Source organism: Lepisosteus oculatus, chromosome 23 (genome assembly GCF_040954835.1).
Source record: "Lepisosteus oculatus isolate fLepOcu1 chromosome 23, fLepOcu1.hap2, whole genome shotgun sequence".
Taxonomy (NCBI): Eukaryota; Metazoa; Chordata; class Actinopteri; order Semionotiformes; family Lepisosteidae; genus Lepisosteus; species Lepisosteus oculatus.
The window spans coordinates 11700386-11724994 of NC_090718.1; the positions used below are offsets into that span (position 1 = coordinate 11700386).

Genomic DNA, 24609 nt, shown 5'->3' on the forward strand with positions numbered 1-24609 from the left:
TGCAAGTCTGGAAAGAATTATCACTGTGGAGCTGTGGTATTTGCATGACACGATTATAACCTGTGCCCTGTGGAAATAAAGCTTATCGTGGGAAGCCCTTACATGCAGTAACATGGTCAGAGACCTTCTCCCTATTCCTTTAACCTTGTTTTTTAGGGTTCATTTCTTTAATTTGGGTAACAACTTGAGGTTTCTTTCCTCTTACTCTGTCAAGGGAACCCACTTTCCTTTTGCTAAAACCTGTTGTCATAACAGATGACTACTTAATCCAGAGTTGATGTCTCACTTCTCGCTATGATGATGAGAATTATAATCATGATTAAACCACACAGCACTACTTCCATTGTTTTTATACTGAAACCCTGCCAGTCAGGAATCTGAAGTTATAAAGAGTAGACCCCCCCCCGCAGAGCTGCAGCTCATTAGTTATGTGAGCCCAGCGACCTCTTGCTGTGCTTCCTCGTGTGAATGCTGACATTCCAGCAATGACCACACACCTGCGTTTGAGACGACACGTACTGTTTTAAACCAGCGTCTCTAATGTTATGCTTGGGCGGCCTCTCGTGGCCATTCGTAGTTATAACACCTCGGGAGCTACTGAATTCTCTCCTCCATGGCAACACGCTGCTCCGGTTACATTAGCCCTGATGTGCAAAAGCACGTGTTCCCCCCCCCCCCCCCCCCCGTATGGTATTTCCCTTTATGCAATATATTTCTTTATTGTATTTGTGTAGAGGGGGAGCTGGCGCAGAATAGCAGCCTGCCTTCCACGTTTCATAGAGAGACTGAGCACTACGAGATTGTCATGTCGTAGGTAATTTCAGGTTAGAAATTAAGTGAGTTCATTCATTGACCCTCCCCGGAGCACTGTCACAACTGACCCCAGCCATTAAAAAACGCTTCTCCTTCTTTCTCTTTCTGGAGAGGAAGTATTGACACGGAAAGCCAGATGTGATGATCTGTGAGCTACCTGCTTTAAGTTTTTTTTCTTTCAGTCTCAATAAAAATAACTTTACTTTTTTCTGTATCTCCCTCCACTACCCCCAACACCTCAGTTCAAATGACCGGAGGGGGTTTTTCAGCATGCTAACACAGTCCTTTTCCACTTTCAGATCAAGCTCCACTCAGTTACACAACTGAACCCCCAGAATAATCTAAACTGAGCGTTTTCAGGGGTGACAAGGTAGCATTGCTGCCTCGCAGTGCTCCAGCCCCAGGTTCAAATCCTGGGGTGCTGTCTGTGTGGAGTTTGTATGTTCTCCTTATGTTTGCATCAATTTCCTCTGGTTTTCTTCTGTAGTCCAGAGACATACTGGTAGGTGAATTGGCTTCTGGGAGATAATTAGCACTGGTGTAAGTATGTGTGTGTTTGTGTGTGACCTGCAATGGTCTGGTGTCCCATCCAGGGTGTGTCCCGCCTTGTGCCCATTGCTTGCTGGGATAGGCTCCGGCTCTCGAGAAGGCACTTAGAAAACAAGACGTTACTGCTGGAGGGACAGCTCTCAGACCTGCCAGTGGTCCCCTTCGAACAAACCACATTTCTTTAGAAACACAAGATTTGTCCACGTGCGATTTGGAAATAAAAACTTGCAGATGCTCTGTATCTACAGTGATGTATTAGTGCAGTTAGAGCTTCAGTGAAGTAATTCAGTCTCAGTTGGAATGAAGACTGCAGCAGGTCTGTAGGCCTTCAGGACCCACATTGAAAATCCCTGCGTCAGGATGTTTCAGTAAGGGGGGTATCGGGGGGCCTGTAGAGCATGCTGGCCTGTTCTGTGTAGCGTCTTTACGATCACATTATCCTAAGCTGCTGGACCTGAATGCTAGAGAATTCATACAATGGTCTCTTAGTGAGTCGAATAATGCTGTATGAATTGTCTTTTATTTACAAGCATTTAAGTATTTTTACTTTTGTAAAATACTTTTATTTTGAATAAATAGTCAAGCTATGCATCGAAGTAGGTGGGTGGACCTACCTGCTGTACATTGCATTCTGAATGCAGCAGGTAACCAGCCTATTCAGTGGTGTTTTCGTAAAATGGATGTGGAAATCCTTTAAAACGCACAGATGTAAAAACGCATGTAAAAACGAGACAATTCCGAAGGTTAGGTGCCGTCCACTGATGTAAAAAGGCTACAAACACACAGTTGCTGGGGTTACACAGTAGGCCTCATGGTTGTTGTCACTTCCTCCACTGGGCTTAATGCAGGAGGCCGAGACCCTGGAGTCAGAGACCAAGCGCTTTGAGGACCTGGAGTTCCAGCAACTGGAGAAAGAGAGCAGCCTGGAGGAGGAGAGGGAGACCATCAGCCAGCAGCTCTTACAGGACAGAGCAGAATACCAGAGCAGCCTGGCCAAGAGGAAGGTAGGCCCAGTGTCAGGGTGACAGGAGATTCCAGTGCAAGTGCTGGAGTCCTCCTCTTCTGAATGTGCCGTGGCAGTAATTTAAATAGTGTTTCAACAGAATCGGAGAAAAAAACCCACTGACATCCAGGAAATCTGCAGTGATATCAATGATAAACAATAGTTTAAACCAGATTCCAATTTTGGCTCAGAATGAGCTTTTCATTTTCTTTTAATGCCTAACCCATGACACATAGATGAGAGCAAATCCACACCCCCCACTCCCGTCACCCTTTGGAGTGAAGACGCTTGTGTGTTGTTCTTGGGTTTTTAAATGCACTTCCCCATTTGATCCCCAGGAGAAGGTGGCTGCGCTGGAGAATCAGGCCAATCAGTTGGGACTGCAGGCAGCCCAGGAGTGTGACAGGCTGGCCAAGGACAGAAACCTGGCCCTACAGCTGTTGCACAAGGTATGGGCCCAGTATCTCTCTCAGTTGTTCTGGTCCACACCCTTCCATTCGGTCTAGTCTCTTTCACGGTCTGGACATGGTCCACTTACTGTGTAGAAGGATAACAGTCCTTAAATTTTATCCTTGCTCAGTATTTTGAATTTGTTTCAAAGACATTGTTGTGGTTTGAGGCACTGCCATTGTGTATTCGGAAAACTATGTGTGCGCGTTGCCCTCTGAAATCCTAATCCCCAGTCACGACTGCAGGTAGAATTCACTGCTGTGACTGCTGCTGTGTGCTTACAGGAGAAAGAGAGGCTGTCGGCCCTGGAGAAGAGATATTACAGCCTGACAGGAGGCCGGAACTTTCCAAAGACCTCTAGTACGATGAAAGAGGTGAGATGCCGTCTTCTCTACAGTTGGTGGTATCAGGGAAAATACAAAAGAAAAAGTTTGCCCTTTCAAGTCTCCATTTTTTTATAATTTTAAACAAGTTTTGGAGATGGTAGGAGACGAATTTGCAGTTTTCCCCACACAGAGAGAAACATGGGGATGTTCAATTTCCAGGAGCACAGTACAATTCTACCAGAATCTCACTGGCTAGCACATTTTATTTGTTTCTTAGGTGTTTTCAAAAAAGACCATTTAAATACCATATCTATTTTTAAAATTGGAAGAAAATTGAGATTTACATTTAGAACTAGTTCTATTACATTTCTATGCGCACACCTGTGTATGGTTTCATCTTAAGCTGCATACTAGTCTGGTTTTTAGTGTCGTTAACTAGTTGTTAGTCTTCCTGTACCCCAGCATAATTTGTCTACCTCATTTTAGGGATCAATTGATTTGTTCAAATCTGCACTGCTCACATATACCTAATACCCCTCTGGTTTGTCGTATTGACATCTTTGCTGAAGCTTTACTGAATAACAGGCCAAGAAAGAAAGTTAATAAGAGCAGATTCCTGCTCCCCACAAGTAAGACCAGTGGCCTATCCCCACTTCCTGCCTTTTAAACTCCGAACAGGAAGTACTTCATATCAGCGAGCCTGACCTGCTAGAGGACGTCCAGTCCCAGCTTTCCCTACAGCAACCTGCTGCTTCCTATTTACCTAATTCTGCCTCCCAAGTCTGCCCCAGCAGACTGCAAGAGGTAACCAGACTAACCGTCACTGCATGCAGCCTGAGGTCAAGCACAAAGCAGCATGCAGGAAGGTCTTGTGTGACTGCTAATGAAACAGCTGCATTTCGACTTATTGCTGATGACAGCAGCACTCCATTGGAATGATGCAGAAGTTGGGTAGAACTGAGATCTGAGAGTGGTTAATAGGTGGTTCTGTCTCATTTCTCCCCTCTTGCAGAAAAGTCCCATCAGGAAACGGGACAGATGCCATTTTTTAATTGGATGATACATTTGGTAACTCTTGAAAAGTGATAGCCTCTGTGCTTCTTAATGATTTTCATTTTGGTTAAATACAGCACAGTGTTTGGCAACCTCCCATTTAACACCCTTTATTTATATGGTATGACATGCCGTTATTTAGGACAGATCTGTCCTTTAGTCCAAAATGTATTATTATCCTAAAAACTGGAAGTTAAAAGTCCTGAAATTAGCCGTGAGGAGAATGTTTTCATGGGCTCTTAGGATATTCTTCCCAACATGCAATCAATGTACTTTGTCATTGTTGTCTTAATCATTTTAAATAGGACTTCTTGGAGATCATATTATTGAAATCTTGGGCAAATGTTTTAACCTGCACAAGGTGTTTCTGTGTGCATGACACTTGCTCACTTGATATGCACTGACAGCTGAATGGCATGCCTGTTGGATCGTGAGTTTTGTAATTGTTTTGTAAATTTGTGTTTTAAAAAGAGTTGATTTCTGCTTGACAAGTGCAGAACAGTCTGTGCACAATTCTTGACTGAACACTGTTTGGGTTAACCAAGTGACATCCCCAATGTTCTGTCCAACAGAGGATCCTTAAGAATGACACTGGGTTCTAGATATTTGTGAGGGTTTGATTCAGAGAACCAATAGCCCTGAATAGCCATATAAGCAAGTCCTCCTCTATACCACCACATTACGTACGACAGCATATAGTATGTACAGACATAAGTAAACCTCTATTATATGATAATTAAAATACTAATGCATTGGCTTTAAGTTAAAGAAAATAATATTAATGAACTTAAACAACAGTAACAACAAATTTATAGGAATCAGCTAAAATAAACATGAATCCCTCCACTGTGTCCTGTGGATGCCTGCACTTTCTCTCTCTGCTTATGTAAAGAAAAGAGCAGTAAAACTGTCAGTGAGCCTGTAGAGTCGTCACCAGCATTGTTGACACAGAACATGGAGTGTTTTTTACAGTATGAAAACAAGATTATGTTGAGATCCAGGGAGAAGCTCACTCACTAGCTATATTCATTTTACAATCCTAGTCTGTAGTGCGGCTAACTTGAAAGATGCACTTAACAACTTTGGGCGAATTTGCAATGTGAAATTTTCAAATGTGGATCTCCAAAGCTGTATGTAGTTGTCTAGACCGGCTTACTGGGGTCACAATCGAGAACCTGTCTCCCGAATCCTATTGCACTGAACTGCACGCTTAGTTAATGCAGCTCTTGCGTCTCGTCTGTCCTTCCTCATGGTGGACCACTGTCTAGCCTTATTCTGTCCAGTAGCCTTCCCTTCCCACACAGTGTGACCCGAGTGACTGCAGATGATCTGAAGCAGATCAGCACCGAGCAGGACTGAGGCTGAAGAGAAAATGTGTTAGCTTTCACTGCAGGAGAGACCTTACCGTTATAGGACAAGACAGCATTTATAAACATGACGCCAAGCATTGTGCAACATGTACTTGGGTACCGTGAGCTCTGACTAACATAAAAACATTCTGCCTGATGGGTTGCATGCAGTTACGATCTCATGAGTGCAATGGAGTTTTGTCTCTTATCCAGTACTGAGGGGCTGGGGTTTCTGTGCGCTGTCGTCTCACCCTGGGGGGCGCCCTGCTTGTGTGTGTGTGTGTGTGTGTGTGTGTGTGTGTGTGTGTGTGTGTGTGTGTGTGCATGCGTGTGTGCGCATTGGTGCTGGACACGGTGTGTGAACTGATGGCCTCTCGTCCTCTGCACGGCCCCGGCCTGGCTCTCAGGAGTACGTGAAGCTTTCTGACGTGTATAAGATGTATGGGAATGGCTACCGCGATGCCCAGATCACCGCCGCGCAGGACTGGCTGTCTCATGCTGTGCCCTCAGCTGCTCGTGAGGTATCTCCTCACCCTCTTCCTCCTCTCACCCTCGCTGTCGCTGCACTAATCCATACCTGCTTGCTGAGGACACAGACTTAGTCATTATTTTTGCGTAGTTACTCCTGTGTTGTAATGTCTGCCCTTGCAGAGGCACTCACTTCTGCAAATGCAGAACTGAGTTTTTTCAACATTTCCAGTTTGTCTTTACTTATATGTATGCCAAAACTGATTGTTTCAGTATGTCTGAAGATCTGGCTTGTACTGAAAGTTTAACCCAATTTTATTAAGCTTATATGCTGAGGCTGAGGCTAAATATAGACGCTTAATCATCTTTCACTTTCTGCGCTTCACTGCTTCAGCTACAACAACAAGTAGCGTTTATCAGCGGCATTTATCAGCTGATGATTGACAAGAGTTTCTAAATATTTTATTTCTAAAAATAACAAAGTGTGTAGATTGTATAGCCAGCTTTCTTTGCAGTCTCAAAATTTCCTCCTGTTAACATGATTTTATCTTTCTCTCTCTCTCCTGCTTTCCTTGCCTTTGCCTTCTGCCCACCTGCCCCCCAATGTGCTCATGGGAAGGAGTACGTTACGGTCAGCCAGTTAAAAGAGATCTTTGGGATGCCGAAGGTTGAGCCCTCCCCTACCTCTCCTGTTGCGCCATTCCAGTCCGTAGTCGCTGACCCCGCCTTGTCCTCTCGCGGCACCTCCCAGGGCCCCACCCACTCTGTCTCGGCCGAGGTGTGTCCCCGCCCCTTGACCCACCTGTTTCCTAGGAGACCAACATTGTGTTCTGATCTGCATCCCGCTTGTTGCTTTCTCACAGTCCAGGGGAACTCGCAAAGCTTTGCGCATCACAGTGCAATTACAGTGTGAGAACAGTGTTACACTTATTCCACAGTGGCCATTAGCGCTTCTAAGGTGTTTAGTCCTCCATTTTCACCCCATCTTGCTTTGCAACATATGAGCTGGGAATGGATGCCTGGTCTAAATTAAATTATTTTTTTTCCCATTAGCAGTTATATTAAATTTTTAAAAAGAGGCCTTTTGAATTCCCCCCTCCCCGACCCTAGCAAAGGATCAGTTCATCTGAAATCTCTCGCACAGCAGCCATGCTCAAGTGATTTTTGATGGGGAGGGGGGGGAGGTTACCTTACAAACACACTACTCTGTCGAAGTTCATGTATGTCCTTTTTGGTGCTCTCTGTGCAGCTTACCTTTGTGGTGTTCCTCTAGGACTGAGTGGCTTTGAGCTGGTTCAGCTGAGAAAAGTTGACGAGTGGGGGGAATTCAGCCACAAAAAAAGCAGGTCTAGCATATAGTATGCAAGCAAATTATCGAGAGAGGCATTTCAGAACTGGAAAAACCATTTAAAAACACTTTAAGAATTGCGTTTTGCTTATGTATTTGCTCTTAGTGCAAGTGAATAGCTTGCTCTATCTCCCCTCCAGAACCAATTTGTCATTTAGCAAGTGGTTATTTTTTGGTTTTATTTCTTCATTAACATCCTTTTTCCCTCCCCCTCTCCCTCCCCACCTCCTCTCTTCTCTCTTCTCATCTGTACTGTCCGTTCTCACCCCTCTCTTTGTCTCCTCTCCCTCCTCTCCCGCCCGCTTGTTGTTTTGGCCACGTCGCGTCTCTCGTTGCGCTAGTACCAGCCCGATGGGAGCAGGCCTCTTAAGCCTGCTCTGGATTTAGAGCAGTGGTACCAAGAGATCATGGCTGCTGGCGGGGACAACGGTCCCTCAGCAAACCAGCTCTGCCCTCCTCCTCTCCCAGCTAAATCTTTCTCAGCTCGCAGGCCAGTGCAGGTAAACTAGTGGGGGCTCCGTCTCTCTCTTATTTAATCTCTCTCTCGCTCCTAATCTTTGGCTTACTCTCTCCATCTCTTCCAAAACGGAGTGCGTTTTGGTCTCTTGCTGGGGGTTTGTTTGCCTACTAACGGGCAGAGCCCTGCTTTTCTCGCTAGCTTTGCTCTGTGCGGTTTTGAAACAGACCCGCGCGTCTGCAGCTCCATGACTTTTCATTCATCATGTCCATCTCAGGTTACCTGTTATTCATTGCGGGTTCTCGCCAGCATTTTCTCAGCATCTCTCGTCATCGTGTAGCTACGGAAAACAAAATAAGATTCTAGTGTCCTGTACTGTGTTTGCTGGACTTTGAAGTCCACGGTTTTTTGGGTGATCCAGATGTGTTTAGCCTGTTGTAAGTGTGCGCTTCAAAGTTAGTATTGGTTTGTAGAAGAGTTAGTCTCTGCCAAAACTGGCCATCTGGTCCTGAGCTAACTAGGGGAACTGAAGTAATAGTCTCACTCTCACACCCCAGGTCAAAAACATGAATGATGAAGGATGGTTAGGTATATTTTAAATTGAACAATTGGGCAGTTAATGCTTAATAATGTGAATAAAAGCAAGATAGAAAAAAAAGTCCACATCATTTCAGAAACATTTGAGCTCATGATGTACTGTAGGAAACACTGTGTGTCCCCCTGCGCTACACAACCTCATTATTAAATTGTTTGTAGGTATGTCTGAGGAGATGAGGAGTAAAGAGTGCTCGACATTTCAAGGGAAACGATGGCTGTTTGACTCTGTAGACTTTTGTTTTATTCTATGTTGGATCCTAAGATCTAACCCTAACCCTCTGCAATAAGATTGATCTCTAAACTCAAACACAGCGGATGTAATTGCTGTCCAGGTAAACTGATTTATAGATGTAATCGAAATAATTTCATTAACCCTGGAATTGAAATGGAAATGCCATTTTATTGTATGGTTTTTATTGATTGTTTACAAATAGTTCAATTAAGCATCTGTACATTTGGTATCCCATGAAAATGATTTTTTCCCTGTTTCTGGTATAATCATTCGTTTCTGAGACAAGTGAAGCTGGTGTTTCAGTTTAAAGTACAATAAAACCCCCGTCTCTGTACAGCAGGGAATTGAGAACCCATGGGATCTGAGATCCATAGGGTTAAGAACTACCAGATTGACAATCCAGACTTGCATGCATCCCAAAAGTTGCTCAGTTCAGCTCGATGATGGCTTCTGACTTATGTGCTGTGCTGGCAGGTTTATCGCTCCAAACTGGACAGTGAGAACAGCCAGGTGGTGTCACGCTCCGTGACCGGGACTGGATCCTCAACACAGTACAGTGCAGCCACACTGGGCCGCAACACACCAGCCAAGGTAATCCCTGATCATGCCACAAGACTCCATGAGCAAGCTTAGTCTGAGAGCAGCACTGTCTGAACCCATCTGAGTTTTCTAAAAGTGCTAGCTTAAAATAAAAGGCAAAATATTGGAGGTAATTACTTATGCAGCTGTGGTCAAATATTTGAAGCCAGAATACTCATCTGCAACATATACATGTAACGTGCACATTTTCTTAAGGTCAGTGTTTTTCAGCAGCAAAATATTTTCCTGTTTGACCTACACTTATGTGCATGCATTATCTTAGCAGTTATTCTTTTCAAATGAGGGATGTCGAATGACTTTGTAGTATAACTTGCTGACATTCTGAGCACATTTAAAAGTGGGGAGAGCCGACGGACTTCTGGTAACATCTTCTCTCCTGTTTTATTCTTGATTCTGAACAGAGCCCCCTGCTGGTCCCCAACAGTACAGGCAGTCTGCCCAGGAACCTGGCTGCAACCTTGCAGGACATTGAGACTAAGAGGCAGCTGGCATTGCAGCAGAAAGGTAGCCCCTGGGAACTCAGTGCTACAGCTATCGAGACAAAGCCCTGGACCTGTTGCTTTCTGATGAGCCCCACTTCAGACACGGGCGATCTCAGTTCATGGCTTAACCCACCCTGTCTTGCTCACATGATGGTTGTGCATCAGGTTGACACGATTAATCAGGGTTTGGAAATCACAAAAAGCCTCTAAAAGAATTTGCAGTGGGATGTCCCTTCTATTCTGTTTGCTTTTTTTGTGGGACTATTTGGAAGCACTTTAGTGTCAGAACAAAGTTCTATTTCTTTAAAACCCTGTGAAACACCCTAAGATGAGGGTCTGCTCTGTAGCGTCCTTGGTTTTGGAATTGACTTGTACTCATGGAGGCCCAAAACATTCTCACTTCCTCACTTCCTTCGTTCCAACTGCTGTCGTTCTGTCCATCTGTCTCTCTCTCACTGTGCTTATCACCTTTCCTCTCTTCACCGCCTCACAGAGCCCCTGCCCACCACAGCAGAGTCTCCCCAAAGCAACGACACCCCCGCAGGTAGACCCAGAGCCTGGGAGCGGGCTTTTTGTTTTTTTGGGCTGGCCTGCGTGCTTTCAAAACATCGACGGCGTTAACATGGAAACTTGTAAAAACAACTGTCTGCCTTCCTCCTGTTGGAATTCTCCACTTGCCTTCCATTTTCCTGCTGACAAACCGAACCTTCGCTCTTACAAAAAACAAGCAGGTCACTGGAGGGTGATGGGAAATTTGTACGATATTCTGTCAAGTGGTTCTCTTTTTGTTTGGGCTGTCTTCCCTTATTTAGACCTAACGGGATTCTGGGGGCTTTGCCTAGGGTTGAAGGGCACACCCTGTTATTCTGCTCTGGGTACTCACTGAACGAGACAGCTCATACACATCTGTGACTGTTCCTTGCGTGCATGTTGGTGTGATAATATAGTAGACTGGCTGATTTCATATGGAGCAGTTAGAGATCATGTAGAGTTCATTTCTGCAGCATGTGTGTGCGTTAGCTTTCATATTAGTGTTTTTGAAGGTGCTCACTCTAATGTTGTATGCCTTGATCTCTTCACTTGTAAAGAAAAGCACAGTTTATGGGCTAGTGGGCCTGGCTTTGAGGAATGCCTTAACATCAGGCCTTTAGACTCAGGGCATGGGTTTTTGTATTCACTGACTCCGCGTGTTAACTGCACTTATGAAACTTTGCCATGGCGAATTGGTTGGCGTTTGTGCGGTTTCCCCTTGCTTCCATTATTCAGCTGTGTGCCTCACCGTGTTTTTGCTGTGATTTCACTCTGCTTTGGTACAGTTTAGCTTGGAATACCATGGCAACATTTCATAAGAGCGGCGCCGCAGACTCCAGATGTTTGTGTGTTAGTGCTAACATTCCCCGGACTGGTCTCCTCCGCCCCAGGTCAGCAGGTGATTGAGGAACAGCGGAGGCGCCTGGCGGAGCTGAAGCAGAAGGCTGCAGTGGAGGCGCAGTGCCAGTGGGAGGCGCTGCACGGCTCACAGACCCAGCTCAATGCCCCCTTCGCCTCTGGCGGTGGGCCGCCGCTGGTTCACCATTCCATCCTGCACCACCACCCCCCGCCGGCTGGCGAGCGGCCGTACGACACGCTGAGCCTGGAGAGTTCCGACAGCATGGACACCAGCATCTCAACCGGGAACAATTCAGCCTGCTCGCCTGACAACATGTCCAGGTCCGTTCTGGGTTGGTCATCCTCCTACTAGGTGGTTCAGCGGCTAAAGTAAGGTGCTTTCTGGTCCGAGATCCAGTAGCTCGGCACTGACAAGTATTTTAACCATCTTGTGCTACTTTGAATTATTATGCATCCATTGTGACATTTTAGGCGCTGTCTGTATAGCGCCTGTTGTTCATGGATCGCTGCATGAAGTCATTCTCTCTACGTCTGCATTGTTGTGAGCTGAGCTGCGCTGCGTCTGATGGTTTTGGATGTACAGTGCAGTGATGGTTGAGTTCGTTATACCAGTGCTGCTGGCGACTGTGTCCGTTTTTACTGGGGAGGGCGGCGAAAGGAGGAGATCGCCTCTCATCCCTGTTTCCCCCCCCCCATTCTGCCCTGCAGTGCCAGCGGAATGGATGCCTTGAAGATCGAAGAAATGGAGAAGATGCTGAAGGAAGCGCAGCTGGAGAAAGCCAGGCTCATCGAGAGTCGAGTAAGCCATCGCCGCAAGTTTTAGGTCCCTAAACTTATGTAGCGCTTATCTGGACGCCCCACTCAGAGCACTATACAATTAATGAGGACTCCCCTCCATCACCACCAATGTGTAACCCCCAACTGGATGATGTGACAGCAGCCAAAGAACGCTCAACAGACACCAGCTCCCAGTGGGGAGGAGAGCGGAGTGAAGCCAGTTCATAGACGGGGATTATTAGGAGGCCATGATTGGTAAGGGCCAATGGGAAATTTGGCCAGGACACTGGGGTTACACTCCTACTCTTCTCGAGAAATGCCCTGGGATTCTTAATGACCACAGAGAGTCAGGACCTCGGGTTCACATCTCATACGAAGGACGGCGCCTTTTTACAGTAGCGTCCTCGTCACTGTACTGGGGCATTAGGACGCACACAGACCGCGGTGTGAGCACCCCACTAACACCTCTTCCAGCAGCCATCTTAGCTTTCCCAGGAGGTCTGAGCTTCAGCAGGCGGCAGGGTGATGGAGTTGCTGGTAGATGACCGTCTGCTTTGTGGAGTGGCTCAGGAGGTTCCGCGAGAGGGACAAGAGTGACAGTGAGTGCCTCCCCTCTCCCCCGACCCCCCCAGGAACGCGAGACCCAGGCCCGTAAGCAGATGCTGGAGGAGGAGCGCCGGCGGCGGGAGGAGGCCGAGAAGCGGCTGCAGGACGAGACGGTGCACAGACAGCAGCTGGTGGAGAAGGAGGTGAAGATGAGAGAGAAGCACTTCTCGCAGGTCAGTGGGCCGCAGACAGGGGGTGCTGCAGTCGCAGCACCCTTTCTGGAAGGCCAAAAATAACCTCAGCGAGGCCATATTGAGGAGATCGGTTTTCCATCACCTTCCTGAAAGTTTACACCGGTGTCTTCCCCATAACTTGCTTGGCAAAATGATTCACGTCCTTCTAATTTTAAAGTTTTCCATGGACAAAATGAAATGTTGCTCTTCCATCTTGTAAAGCTTGGAGTTAATTTCAAAATGACATTTTTAAGTTTTGCTGATGCGCAACTGCAGGATCTCTTTTAGTTGCGTTGCCTCAGATAGTACAAAGTCAAAAAATACAGAATCTATCAAACTGAGACCCCCTGATATTTATAGCACTCTTTGAGATGGAGGGAAAAACAGGCATCAAGTCATTGTGACGATTAAGAGATTTCTGAACAAAAAACTGTAGATTTAGATCCGTGCTGGAACTGTGCTCATTGATCTTGGGTTTACATAACATTGCGGTTTTGTTCAGCTATCAGAAATCCAGATCATCCTGTCTGTACAATCACCTCAAAGAAGTCACAGGTTCTATGTAGAAGCTACGCTACAGAAACAACTTTCTGCAGAAATCCTTTAGGGAATTGTTTTGCAAAGCCAAATTGGATTTCCACCTGTTTTGCTTCTTTCCCTGCTTTCCATTGATATTTGCTCATTTAGTCTTTTGTTACCTTTTAGTGACCTAGAACAGAAATGGGTAAAAGAAAGAACAAATCAACATGAAACACAAGACAGCCTATCAGACATCTTAATTCTCCTTGAAAAAGTTACAAAACATGCTGATGAATGGCCACATATAAACAAGTCTTGATACAAAGCAGATGGCAGTCTTCCCAAGTCCGTTGTCCACGTCATGAGGGTTTTTGCTGGCCGGTGCTTCTCTGAGCCCGCTTCTCTCCGCAGGCCCGGCCCATGACTCGCTATCTGCCCATCCGCAAGGAGGAGTTTGACCTGCGCTCGCACATCGAGTCCTCGGGCCACAACGTGGAGACCTGTTATCACGTCATTCTCACCGAGAAGATGTGCAAAGGCTACCTGGTCAAAATGGGAGGCAAGATCAAGTCCTGGAAGAAGCGCTGGTTCGTCTTCGACCGCCTCAAGAGGACTTTCTCCTACTACGTAGGTAAGGGCACAATGAAACCTTAAGGTGGGGGGTGACTGCGATGCTTCACACCTAAAATCCACACTGCGTCGTGATAAATTCATAATATTCAACTCCGTATATTCCTCTTTGAGCGTCAATGTTTCCCCCCCACAATGGCAGTCTTTCAATCTTAATTGACTTTGCCAAGTGGTTGATGAAGATTTCTCTTAAAGCTTTGAAGCGAGAGTGAATCCACCTCCTTCTCCCCCCAGACAAACATGAGACGAAGCTGAAGGGGGTCATCTATTTCCAGGCCATTGAGGAAGTTTACTACGATCACCTGCGCAGTGCATCAAAGGTAAGATGGCCGCGTGGCTTTTCTTTTGACAGACCTTGAAAGCAAAAGTTAGAACTCGGGCTCAGAGGAGTTCAACACCGTCAGCCATAACATATTTTCATTGGATTCACTTTCAGTGTCAGGTGTAACCTGTAAAATGCCTCAAAGCTGTTTGAAAATATATTATAACCCATTCCATATTTTTATATTTTAAACACAACATATTCAGTTTCTCAGTTTTTACTATTATAATCACTGTTTGATAAAACACTTTTGTTTTGCATTTTGCTTTGTTCATTTCTGTTGATGTGGGGGTCTTTCTCTCATTGCTGTGATTTCTTTCTATTTTTCTTTATCTCCTCATTCAATCCTTTTGACCGCCTGGCCTCCAAGAAAGGATTTTTCAACCTGAATTTGGCCAATGTATGTATCGCTCTGTGTGAATGGATGCTGTAGGGCCAGCCAGCCTTCAGCAATTTTTTATTAAGCATTTTCTCCAGTGCAGCGCTCTGTACTCTGAAGCGATTTTAAAGTTGGCTATTACACAGGAAGAATGAAACCAAACCCAGACAGCAGCACAAAAGCTGCTGTCGGGCTTTTTTCTTCTTCATCTGGCGGTGGGATGTCACTGTTGTTTTCTTAATGACCATCATGGACAGGGGCTGCACTGGTGCTGCTTAGAAACTGTGGTCTTGTGCAGAGTAGATAACCATGTCCTTGTCCAGTGTGTCTTACCTGTTATATTTACAGCTGTTAAAAGTAGATATCCCTTGACTGAAAGAGGGAGGTACCTAGAGGCGAATAGACATTGCAAGTGGGTTTTTTCGTTACTTAAACCAGACAATCATACAAGTAGTTCAGGCTCCCGACTCCTAACTGGAAGCTTGTGGGTGTAAATCAGATACCCAACTGTGTAAATAGATCAAATGTAGGAGCCAAATCAGATCACTTAAAGCTGGAATCAGAGCGTGGGCTTCAAAATCTATTGGGTTTGATACCTGGTGGTCACGAAGCAGGGAACTGGGAGCCCTGGTTCCCCTCTCCTCCACTCAGGATTAAGCTTGGGTTGCATAGATACAAACTATACTCTTAAAATACCCGTACGAGAAAAAAAGGTCATGAGCTGTGGTTCAGCTGATCTCGGCTTTGCAGTGACCTAGTGGCTTGCTCAGATAAGACCAAAGCAGGAAGAAGGGAGAGGATATGCCCCAGAGGTGAGACCTCTTATGCTTGTCTGGTTCAGATAAAGGAACAACCCACTGGTATTGGATAGCATTCTCCTGAGAGGAGAGCGTCCTAGTGGATTTCCCCTTGAAAATAGACCTTGTGTTTCCTCTGTTGTTTCCAAGCTCTCCGCTGGCTTTTTAAGCACAGCGCGACATGGCATTCCTTCTCCTGAAACCCTTGTTTTTATTGCAACGGGATTTCCGTCACTGGGGGATGTTTTTTGGCTCTTTCAGGCCTGTTCCTGTCAAGCGTTTTGAAAACATGTGCGAGACCATCCAAACCATACTCTACCCATGGGGCCGTCTCAAGGGGGGGGCGGGCAGTGGTGGTGGCAGGGAGCAGCGATCGGGTGATGAAATAGCTCCCTTACGGGCCTGCGCAACGACGAATCGCCGTAGTTGCCAGCGCTATCGGTACCTTCAGGCGCCTCGATGCGAGCACCCTTGTCGTCGAGATCTCGCCACCCGAGTCCGTTCCGCCTTCGCTCCCGGGTTTTTACGACCAACCTTTCCAAGGACCCATTAAGTGCCACCTTTGCATCCTCCCTCTTCTGCTTCCTTGTTGTTTTCTCGCCCCCACTGGAGTCTTTTCGAAATGTGGCCCTGTCCCCTGCTCGTGCTCGCCACCGACTCAGGCTGGTTTAGCTCCACCGCCATCACTTTTAGCTTGTAGCATATGGAGTGCGGGACTCGCCGCCTTCAGTTTTGAATAAAGCACCCGCTTTCCCACCCACTTCAGATTTCACCTTGAGTTAAAATCATTTTTGGGCATCGCTTTATTAAAATATGTAAACATGTATGTATATTTTTATGCGTGTGTGAAGCTGGACTGGGAATTGGGGGTGGGGGGGTTGGTCTGGCCGGTACTTGGAATCCCCCAAAGCGTGGGGCCACCCCCTTCACTGCCCCCTTGAGACGGCCCCGTCTACCATGCCGTAGTCTCCTGCCTGCGACTCCGCATTCACGACATTCAGACCCCGAGAGAGACACTGCTGCTCTGTGATTCTCTAACCTGTTTCCCTTGGCAGATCGCCGAGCTGCTCCCACCTCCGTTTCGGAGAGAGGTGTGTCTGAATTGGCCCCGTTTTCAGTGCCTGACGAGCGCGATGCTCGAGAGTGCTCGTTCGGGAGCGCTGAGCGAGGGACTCTTGGAGGTGGCGAGGCCTTTCCAGTTTGTGTTTTCCATGCTTTCCAAAGAGGATACTGCTTGGGCTTGTTGTGGAATTCTGTCGTTTGTGGCTCTACATTTTTCTTTTTGGTCCCGACTGCAGGTTTTAGAAGCGACCCCCCCCCAGTCCTAGCACAACTGCTAGTTCGATTACCCATCAGTTGTGTGAGGTTTTACGTTGCTAATCAAATCTGCATCATTTGACGTAATACTTTGGAGAGATTTGTGTTCACATCCCTCTGAGGGGCTTAAAATGCAAGAGCATGTTTTTTTGGTGGGGGAGAGTTGTGTTTTATTGTGTTTTCACAAGTGAGCTCGTGAGATTTTGTGGTTGCCTTGGGTCTGGAAGTTGCTGTGGTGCAGACTGAACAGAAATGGCTCTGTAGGCCGCACTGCCTGAATGTAAAGAGTGATTGATCGGTTGGCACGCAGAGTGTGCACAGAGCCCCGTTTTTCAGCTCCCAGGGCTTGCTGGGCTAAATAACTAAACGTGTTGGGCAGTGGGAGTCTTACTCTAGCCTGTCAGTGGTCTCTGTATTGCATTCACAGAGCATTTCTAAAACTGCATGACCTAGAACAACGAGAATGTGACCTTTTAGTTTAGATGCTTTGAACATCTTTATCTTCAAAATACAAGGACGCATTTGGAAATTTATCCCTGGTGAGGCATTGTGAATGTGGTGCACCTTTGGTTGCAGCTGGGTTACAGTTGTATGCTCTGTCATTTGCCTTATTCATGTTCTTTCCTATGATGTGCTCTCGATTTCAGAGCCCGAACCCCTCGCTCACATTCTGCGTCAAGACCCACGACAGACTCTACTACATGGTTGCTCCATCTCCAGAGGCCATGAGAATCTGGATGGACGTCATAGTAACGGGAGCGGAGGGCTACACGCAGTTCATGAACTGAGAAGGAGAGCAGGGAAAACCAGGACTAACCAGTCTGAACCAATCTGAACTCATTCGAGCCCAATAATAGTTTCTGTTTCAGCAGGGAGATGCGTGATTGAGACCGCTGATTCAAAGCCTGGCTCCCAGCCTCAAAATAACTTGACCTTCTTGTCAATATATCCTTTTTAATTTTTATTTTTAAAAAATATCTTTACACACAATGAAATATTTTAGACACTTTTTTTGTACAACCCCACCCTCCCTTGGTCTTTTTCTACCTACTTGCCAGAACTGACAGGGAGAAGGAGTTACATAAGCTGGAGAAAACGCTCAAGAACTCAACTTTAGGCCTTGCAGCACAAAGCTAGGCCTCAAGTGTTATTGCCAACAAGAGAGCTTCTGTTTGATTACGGAACAGTCTCTCACAAAACAAGGACCTACTCTGAGGAACCATGGTGTCATTTTTGTATGTCAAAGTTTGTTTCTGAATCATTGAAACTTCTGTTTTTTTCTTACACGACAAATATGGGAAATAGCCAAATGGCAGTGCAATGCCAACTGATTCTCAAGTACTGGGATGGTTTAGCTAGATAATAGTCATATGGAACTGAAACAAAAGAAAGTGACCCATTGCCAAATTTAAACTTGTGCATTTTAAACTACCTTACAAACATTTCAATCTCTTTTTTGTATAAAAGCCAACTGTTTTTACGGATTACGAGGAGGGGAGAAAAAACGACCTTCCCGTGTGTTTGAAAACAGGATAAAAACATCCACCAAAGCAGACACAAGCTCAGGAACGCGTCGCGTAATTTTTTCTCGCGTGTCCGTGGAGAAGGACTCCCAGTTTGCTCATCGGAGATCACTGTGTCAGTCTGTGAACGCCGCCAAGGGTAAAAATACTCGGTGCATAAGTGCGCATGCACACACATCCGAAAAAGGTCTGTGCGCCGAGCTGTGATCACAAGACAGGGACATTATTCCCAAACTGGAAAAGGCAGCCTTCCCTTCACTGCCAACCAGGAAAGCAGCAGAGGAGTGGATCAAGGTGGGGATTTAAAATAAAAAGGAACCAAACTGGACCCTTTGTCAGGGCAGAGAGAATTCTGCTGACCTCTTGGACATCTGTGCCTTGATATTCATGACTCCAGGGATTTAGGACTCTTTAACACTTGTGGAAAGCTTGCTGGAATTACTACACGTGTATTCAAATCCTTTCTTTTAAATCTGTTTTGTTTTTTAAATAGCATTGTTAGTCTGCCGACGACTTTGAACAGAGAACGTCATGGGCTTGGCTGAAGACGTCCTGACTGCTATCAGTTCGGCAATTTGAATGTGGCTGAACCTAGAGCCATGCATCTACGGCATGTGGGGTTCACCATTTACAGAACTGGGGCCACAAATCACAGGCTGAGAGGCTCTTTTAAGAGCCTCTATTCCAACCACAACTCGCCCCAAAACACTACAAGAAATGCACCAGCATTCTTTCAGTATTCTTTATTCTGTACAGCACTTTTACATCAAAATGCTGAGTTTTAGCTTTTTTATGTCCCGAGAGCCCGAGCATCCTCTGTTCAAACAATATGGGGGAACTATGACTGCTTTTTCTTTATTGTAAAAGCCAATGAGTATTTTTAGTTGACATTTTAGTTAAAGATGGGTCTCCACCGCCCTGGCAGATCTGCAACCAACTCAAGTTAAAATGAGTCCTGTCAGCATAAAGACTGGTTATACACAATCATTTAAATGCATTACACCTCTGCCTCCCGTTTCCTAAACATGCTAAGAAACTGAAAATATATTTCACAGCATTTGGAGATTTTGATTTCAGTTATTGCAAACTCAATTGTTAGCCAACTTTGCTAACACTGTATCCTAGGAGTTGCAGTTCCCAAGCTTTGAAAACACATCTTAGGTTCATAAATGCAGGACAGAGTATGTATATGTACAGTATACACACAGTACATATGTATATATATAATATATATACACACACTTGCTGTTAAAGAAGGCCTTGTTAAGCATTGTGGGATGGTCTGATCTGTATTTAATCTCTCTTATTTAAGATGTAAATGCCCATGATGCATTGCCAGAAGTATTTATTTGGATTATTTTGGTATCGTTTTGGTGTTGTAGCTTTGTACCACACTTGCAGGGTTTCCAATGGCAGAGTTTACTGCTCCTCCCTTTCCAGCCAGTGCAGCTACAGTGCCCAAGCTTGTACCGCAGGGGGAGACACTGTCTCACTCCCCTTCCCACCCCCCAACACCGCTCCTCACATCCGCCACATCCTGGGCCACATCACATTGATGGTACCTACTCTGCTACATGCAGTGCTGTCATGTATGGATAACATGGAGTTTAATCAGGTCTATTAAAAAAATTACAAAAAGCTTTTTTGTTCTCTTTGTGAACTTCATTTACAACTCATCCGACCACAGATTGTCATCTCTTTATTGCATTATTCTCCCAAATGAAGGTTTTCTTCCCTCCTGCCCAGCCCTTGTGTGAAGGATTAGTCATTAAAGCACAAGAATGTGCAAAGATAGTGTTCAGAAACTAGGAAAGAGCACTGTAAGGAAAATCTCTAGACCTGGAGAAAATGAAAAAGGTTTTTTTTCCTAGAGCACAACCTTTCTTGTAATCCTGCAGGCCCTTGGGTCTGTCAAACTGCCATATCATCTGAATATTTATTCCACCTGAACTTTTAATTTTAAATTAATCTGCTTGTATCCTTAACTGTTCCTACACTCAGTCTTTCAGGGACATTCCCACCAGCTCACAGATTTTTAGCTAGCGTATCCTTAACTCAGGCAGCATACTGGTACAGTGCCAAGTAGTTTTGTTGTTTACTAAAGTGGTACATTTTTCCCCCGATTACTTGATCTGACTGATTCTAGAAAATAGTACTAGTACTATTGAGCACTGTGTGACACTTTGGAGGTGTACTGGTTACAACAGCTGAGAGTTTGCAACCAGAAACAAACAACTTCTTTCTTTGGAGACTTAATTTTACTTTGACGAACTCGTCAAAGGAAAAAAACAATACCTATTTTGGTTCTCCAAAATAACATTCTCTTTCAAAACCAAAAGCTACTTTTCCTTCTCTCTTTCATTTACCAGAAAACTCTAGCACAACTTTCTAGGACAAACAGCTCACTCCTTCCTTCCACACTGCCTTATGAACCCTGAAAAAAATAAAGTCTTCCATTGACAACAGCTGTGCTTAATTAACTGAGAACAATTCTAATTAACTGGCTTTTTTTTCTTCAACACAGAATAAGGAAAAGCTACAGGGTGTAGAGACTATAGGGAGGCAAGGTGGCTCAGGGGTTAGCATTACTGCGTCTCAGCCAGTGGGCCCTGGTTTCAATTGCAGACCTGGGGTGCTGTCTGCGTGTAGCTTGCACTGTATGTCCTCCCTGTAGTTGTGAGGGTTCCCCTAGTTGCTCCAGTTTCCTCCCTCACTTCAAAAACATACTGTAGGTAAATTGGCTTCTGGGAGAATCGGCCCACTGTGTGAGTGTGTGCATGTCTGTGTGTGTCCTGCGATGCACTGTATTTCCATGCAGGGTGTACCCTGCCTTGTGCCCGTGGCTTGCCAGGATAAGCTCTGGCTTCACTGTACCCCTGAATTGGAAGGAAAAAAAATGGAGAGTCCCATAGTATACTCCCCTTTCTTCTGTCACAATTGTAATTACATTCACAATTATGGCGTTACATTTGTATTTATGATGTCACTCAAGTCTATACAGTTAATCTTCAACTCTTCAATAATCTGGTGATTTGAATTCATCTTAAATTTAATGCCCAGTTTTCAATCTTCAGTTTACTAATCCCCATTCCCCTTCCGCAGAAAAGCACTGGGACTCAGTTTAACTCTTTTAACTTCAGTTCTCCCATCTTCACATTAATAAGCCCCAGAATCACTCTTCCATGGCCATGTGTCATGTGACCACTGCCACATCCCAGCGGTTGCATTGATTGTGCTAACGACTCTAATAAGAGCAGCTGGGGCTCGTTCCACAGGTTCTTTGAATGAGCAGTCAGCCATCCTGACAAACTGTTTTCACCTGGATGCTCACAAGTAAAAAGTGAGGGTCTTCCAATGTCAGATTTTCTAAGATATGGTGGGCCATTTAATTTGGTTTAATTTTAAACCAATTTAAATTTGATTTTAGTTAATTTTCTTGTTTCATGTTGCCCATATAACTCTTCATATGTCAGAGCATATCCTCCACAACGAGACCTGATTCAAGTATTCAACATCCTCAAGGGCGCCGACAGTGAACCTAGCGGTCTTCAAAATGAAGAGTTAAATAAGACCCAGAGAACACAAGAGGAAACCATGTGGAAGTGTAGAAGTTAAAACAGGAAGCATTTATTTACCCAAAGGGTTGTGGGAGTATGGAACAAGCTGCTCAGTAACACTACTTAAATAACATGGCTGAAAAAAAATATCACTGAAACTATCAGCGATATTATTTTTCATAGCGTCAAGAAATGGCTGGGCTAGATTCTTGGATTAATTAACTACTAACTACCAAATGTGCTAGAACCTAATAACCCCCTCTTTTGTGTAACTTTCCTAAGAAGCAAAGGCAATGTAATATAGAGTGATATTATGGTAAAAAAGTGATATTATTGTCAATATTAAATCAGCTTAAAGGTGAAATTTAAAATCACAGACACAGACCTGACTGAACACTTAATGGAACAACTCAAACGCACAGTTTTTAAGGTTTTAAGGTTTTATTATAACTTTGTTTTCATCTGTTACAGTCCAATATTGGCAACACTGACAAAGCACAAGTTAGAAGGAGCTTTCTGAAAACAGCAATGTGTTAAGATCTTCGTAAGTGTTAAAAACAGCAGTTTTATCTCAAGGCATTTTACAGGGCTGTGTCAGACGTGCAGAAGGTGGTTTAAGTTCCATCCAACAACATTTTCACTGCAGCTACGAGTGCATTAAGTTGGACTTATTTTCCAAACCAGGGGAGGAAGAACATTAAAAAAAGCTTTTTCCTCTGGGAAGATGAAGTCGGGTCTTGTTTTTCACACCTGGTTCAGTGTGTCATCTAAATGAAGAAGAAAAACATCACAGTTAGATGTACATATTCTTTGATGCTTTTCCATTTTAAAATACTTGTCTATTATCATGTTCAAAACCTGACATTTGGCACATGCTTTTTCCTTATGTAAGGTTCAGTTGGAATTTCACATTCTCTGCTTAAAAGGAAAAAGCCCTTTTGCTTTCCCCTTGTACTCCAAAATTAAGTTGCTCAGGTACTAAAGGTCTTATTTGACTGTGCCAGCACAGTTTATAAACATCTTCCAGGAGTGATTTACAGGGCAAGATCTTATATGATTTTCTTAGGTACTTGGGGTGAAAGGACAGAAAATAACTAGGTTGGATACTAGCACAGAAACCCTCAAACAATACTGACATCCATCGATATGGCTGGACTGAAAACAGGGTGAAGAATTGGAACCACTCAGTCCTGTCCACTTTGCTGCATCTCCTGTGATCTCTCTCCCAGTATCGTTAGGTTAGTGCACACTGCTCATTGGCCTTCCATCCTTACTGTACTCTATGATTCCTTACCTACAGTACGTTCACAGCCTGAGGGACATTGGTTTTGCTGTGCTCTACACTTGAACTTTGATTGATTTTTTTTTTAACTGTTCTCAAATGATTTTGTTGTGTATTTACTTTAGGTATTACTCCATGTTTTGTAAATCTCTTTGGACAGGGGAGGTTTGAGGCCAGAAACCTCTTAGTATTAGTCAATACTCTAAATAAACCATGTTGTCCCCAAAGGATGGCACAAGGTCAGGCATGTTTACATGGCTGAAACAATATTTTCAGATTTTTTCATAGTAAGCGACATGCCGCTTGTGCCTGAATGCTTCTAATACAAACCTCCTTTGTACTGAAGAAATTATACGTTTTCTAGGTAGAGCATGAAGTTTAGGAAAAGTCTTGCTGGACAGCGACCTTACCTTCAGCACAAGGGGAGGTGTACTGACTGACTGCTTCATCCCCTGCAAATACAAAAATGTTTTTATAGTTATTAAGCATAGTTCCTCAGGAAGGATGTTTCCCACCAGAGAAGAATCATTGCAGTAAAAATCTAGGGCTTAAAATATTACCATTATACTAACAAGCCTGTTAAAAAAAAACTCCTTCATGCTTGCCTTCACAGATTGTTGAATGAATCATTTTTCATATTGTAGAGATTTAGCATATTAAATACATTTGTCTCCTGTTTGAAATATGTGAATCTAATGTGATTTGACGAATTAATAATTTAATCATTCTCATCTTCCAGAGAGCAAGAAAGACATTTAGGGACGAGATGTCTTAGTCCTGAATAACAGCAGACAAATATTTTCTTGAAAATTTGAAAAGGTTCACTCCAGAGACAGGGCTTAAGAAAATGTCTCTTGATCAGTGGGTAAGGTGTGTCTTTTCTACTTACTTGTCTGGTAATAGTCGTATATTTTCACGATAGCTGGTTGCAGATTCCTCACTGGGATGTCTTCAGATATAAGGAAACTGTATCTCACAGGTATCATGCTTTCCAACTGCAGGGGAGATCAACACTGCTCAAGAACTGCATGCGAGACACTTATTCCACTCATCCACCATGCTGTTTAATGGGTGTAGTGAGCACAGGTGAGGACACGAGGTCATCATTTTCCCTGACTGAAACTCTTGAGTCTTCTTTCAGAAATCAGCATTGCCAGATGTATCAGAAATGTCACATTTGTTATTATTACCCTTTGTTTTCTAACCCCTTTGGCTGTTCTCCACTGCTGTCGGTGCAGTAAATGCCATTATAAACGAAAGAACAATTGTGAACAATTGTTCAACATATCTACGAACAAAAATGAGTAAGAACATCTGCTCCTCACTGTTTTAAAAACACGTCTACTGTACATGTAGATTGGCACTGCCATTAATGTCAGTTGTTGAAGTTACAGTTGGGAATTTGTCCGTTTTTTTTTACATGTTCGGTCTGAAGTCATGGAGACATGTGAATACTGATGTTTTAGCTTACATTGTCAAGATAGATGATGACATTTCCTTCATCGGTGTCCACCCGTTTCACAAGTACTGCTCCTTTCAGCTGCATTGCACAAAACATACAGTATATTAGAAATAGACACAACATGGTCATCAGCGAGAACTTCAAGAGGG

General features: G+C 44.5%; 2 protein-coding genes across 28 annotated transcripts in view; one reads left to right on the forward strand and one right to left on the reverse strand.

Annotated features, from left to right (window-relative positions):
• LOC102693393 (pleckstrin homology-like domain family B member 1) overlaps positions 1–19797 on the forward strand; it is a 107735-nt gene extending 87938 nt beyond the window's left edge. For 10 of the 25 annotated variants that reach the window (XM_015337490.2, XM_069183042.1, XM_015337489.2 and 7 more), the window contains 18 exons: positions 2211–2366; positions 2704–2814; positions 3100–3189; positions 3820–3945; positions 5951–6064; positions 6631–6789; positions 7701–7859; positions 9120–9236; positions 9647–9749; positions 10221–10271; positions 11149–11437; positions 11825–11915; positions 12526–12672; positions 13603–13822; positions 14056–14141; positions 14514–14543; positions 16375–16500; positions 17284–19797. In XM_015337490.2, coding sequence (XP_015192976.2) covers positions 2211–2366; positions 2704–2814; positions 3100–3189; positions 3820–3945; positions 5951–6064; positions 6631–6789; positions 7701–7859; positions 9120–9236; positions 9647–9749; positions 10221–10271; positions 11149–11437; positions 11825–11915; positions 12526–12672; positions 13603–13822; positions 14056–14141; positions 14514–14543; positions 16375–16500; positions 17284–17424 — 2316 coding nt within the window. In that variant the 3' untranslated portion in view covers positions 17425–19797. The remainder of the gene's footprint in view (positions 1–2210; positions 2367–2703; positions 2815–3099; positions 3190–3819; positions 3946–5950; positions 6065–6630; positions 6790–7700; positions 7860–9119; positions 9237–9646; positions 9750–10220; positions 10272–11148; positions 11438–11824; positions 11916–12525; positions 12673–13602; positions 13823–14055; positions 14142–14513; positions 14544–16374; positions 16501–17283) is intronic. The other 15 variants (XM_015337492.2, XM_015337502.2, XM_069183043.1 and 12 more) reach the window with 14 other exon arrangements.
• A 2341-nt stretch (positions 19798–22138) lies between these two features.
• LOC102693186 (alpha-2-macroglobulin-like protein 1) overlaps positions 22139–24609 on the reverse strand; it is a 32988-nt gene continuing 30517 nt past the window's right edge. For all 3 annotated transcript variants that reach the window (XM_015337506.2, XM_015337507.2, XM_015337509.2), the window contains 4 exons: positions 24470–24538; positions 23888–23993; positions 23409–23450; positions 22139–22483 (listed from right to left, as the gene is read on the reverse strand). In XM_015337506.2, coding sequence (XP_015192992.2) covers positions 22461–22483; positions 23409–23450; positions 23888–23993; positions 24470–24538 — 240 coding nt within the window. In that variant the 3' untranslated portion in view covers positions 22139–22460. The remainder of the gene's footprint in view (positions 22484–23408; positions 23451–23887; positions 23994–24469; positions 24539–24609) is intronic.